This window comes from Odontomachus brunneus, unplaced genomic scaffold, assembly GCF_010583005.1.
Source record: "Odontomachus brunneus isolate Ranch 3 - 2012 unplaced genomic scaffold, Obru_v1 Obru_scaffold_293, whole genome shotgun sequence".
Lineage (NCBI taxonomy): Eukaryota > Metazoa > Arthropoda > Insecta > Hymenoptera > Formicidae > Odontomachus > Odontomachus brunneus.
Genome location: NW_022639743.1, coordinates 58,685 through 58,930, shown reverse-complemented (window position 1 = coordinate 58,930; position 246 = coordinate 58,685). Strand labels below are relative to the sequence as shown.

Genomic DNA, 246 nt, shown 5'->3' with positions numbered 1-246 from the left:
AAAGCAGCTTTTGATAATGTTAATAGAGAGAAGTTATGGGAGATAATGGAAAGTAAAGGGATAAATCAAAGGATGGTAGAAAGGGTGAAGAGGATATATGAAGAGACCAAGATGATAGTGAAAACAAGGAATGGATTTACGGACAGCTTCTGGACCAAAAAAGGAGTGAGACAAGGGTGTGCGTTGAGCCCGTTATTATTTAATATATATATTGCGGATTTAGATAAGATGATGGAAAGGAGAGGA

The 246-nt window shown here is 37.0% G+C and overlaps 1 protein-coding gene across 2 annotated transcripts in view; it reads left to right on the top strand.

Moving 5' to 3' along the window:
- The first annotated feature begins 9 nt into the window (after window positions 1-9).
- Window positions 10-246, top strand: part of LOC116853248 (golgin subfamily A member 6-like protein 6) — a 3,656-nt gene continuing 3,419 nt past the window's right edge. For both annotated transcript variants that reach the window (XM_032834221.1, XM_032834220.1), the window contains exon 1: window positions 10-111. In XM_032834221.1, the coding sequence (XP_032690112.1) occupies window positions 46-111 (66 nt within the window). In that variant the 5' untranslated portion in view covers window positions 10-45. The remainder of the gene's footprint in view (window positions 112-246) is intronic.